The sequence below is a fragment of the Apium graveolens genome, chromosome 6 (assembly GCF_009905375.1).
Source record: "Apium graveolens cultivar Ventura chromosome 6, ASM990537v1, whole genome shotgun sequence".
Taxonomy (NCBI): Eukaryota; Viridiplantae; Streptophyta; class Magnoliopsida; order Apiales; family Apiaceae; genus Apium; species Apium graveolens.
The window spans coordinates 269,322,364-269,323,782 of NC_133652.1; the positions used below are offsets into that span (position 1 = coordinate 269,322,364).

At 33.2% G+C, this 1,419-nt stretch overlaps 1 protein-coding gene across 1 annotated transcript; it reads left to right on the forward strand.

The window, feature by feature from the left end:
* Nucleotides 1-276: 276 nt before the first annotated feature.
* On the forward strand, nucleotides 277-765 carry LOC141666020 (uncharacterized). The gene has a single exon (XM_074472007.1). The coding sequence runs from the start codon at nucleotides 277-279 to the stop codon at nucleotides 763-765; it is 489 nt and encodes a 162-aa protein (XP_074328108.1).
* Nucleotides 766-1,419: the final 654 nt, after the last annotated feature.

A 1,419-nucleotide genomic window follows, 5' to 3' on the forward strand; every position in this document is an offset into this window, starting at 1 on the left:
TATCATTGTAACCTAGCATATCTCAAAAACATCAAAATATTTTGAGAGAGTTTTGTAACAGTTTATATCAGAATTAATAAACTGTTATTGATCTTTCATTCTAATTTCGATTTGTTGATATAATTGTATCCAACCCCTTAAACAATTATATATTTACCGGGTAACAAGTAGTATCAGAGCAGTCTAATTTAATTATAATTAGAAAATATCAAAGATGTCAGGAAGTAAGTATGAAAGTATGAAGATCCCAATTCTGAAAAAAGCTGACTACTCAACATGAAAGTGAAGATGATGATGTTTCTTGAATCTATTGATGATAGCTATATTGACATAATCAATGATGGACCATTTTATCTTGAAAAGCTTGTTCAAATGACTCCAACTGTTCATGGGCACTATATACGAAAAGAAAAATCAGAATGGTCAGATATTGAAAAAGCTGTAATGCTTAAAGATGTCAAGGTCATGAACATTCTTCACAATAGTTTGGACAATGTTATGTCAAACAGGGTGATTGCTTACAAGACTTCCAAAGCTATATGGGATGCATTGGAAACTCAATGTCAAGGAACCTTAGCAATCAAGAATAATAAAAGAGCTGTTCTTATTCAAGAGTATGAAGAGTTTGAAGCAAAGTCTGATGAAACCATTATTGACACTTATGACAGATTCTTGACACTGTTGAATGATTTGTCATTAATTGGAAAGGAATATGATAAGGAAGATTCTAATATCAAGTTTCTAACAGCTATTCCTGAGGAATGAGATACACAGACATCAATCATCATGCACAAGTATGATTTAGATCAATACTCATTAGATGAAATCTATGAGATGCTGAAAACCCATGACTTAGAAATTCAACAGAGGAAGAATAGGAAATGACATAAGATGAAGTTTGTTGTACTGAATGTTGAAACTTACAAGTTCAAGGAAAAGACTAGTGAGAACTCAAGGATAAGGAATATTGTTGAGATTTCAAATACTGATGAGTCATCAGATCCTAATATTGATACTGATGAGGATTCTGAGATAGAGCCGGATGATCCTCAAGTAATTCAGATGGCTTCAATGTTGGTGAAAGGGTCCAGGCGGATGAGATTCAGAAAATCCTAGAAAAAAGATGGTTTCAAGTTTCAACAAGAAGTATTCTGGTGATGAAAAAGGGAAGTTCATGAAGAATGAAAATCAGTATTCTAAGGAAAGAAAGTTTGACAATGCAAAAATGATATGCTACAACTGCAATAAAAAGGGACACCTTGCTACTGAATGTCCCATGGCAACTGGAAACGCACTTGTCACTTCAAATAAAGTTTGGATGGACTCATCAGGACCTGAAAGCGATGGTGAATGTTATGCTCTTATGAAAAATCATGGAGATGATGTATCTTTTGCAGATAAGATATCAATGACTATTTT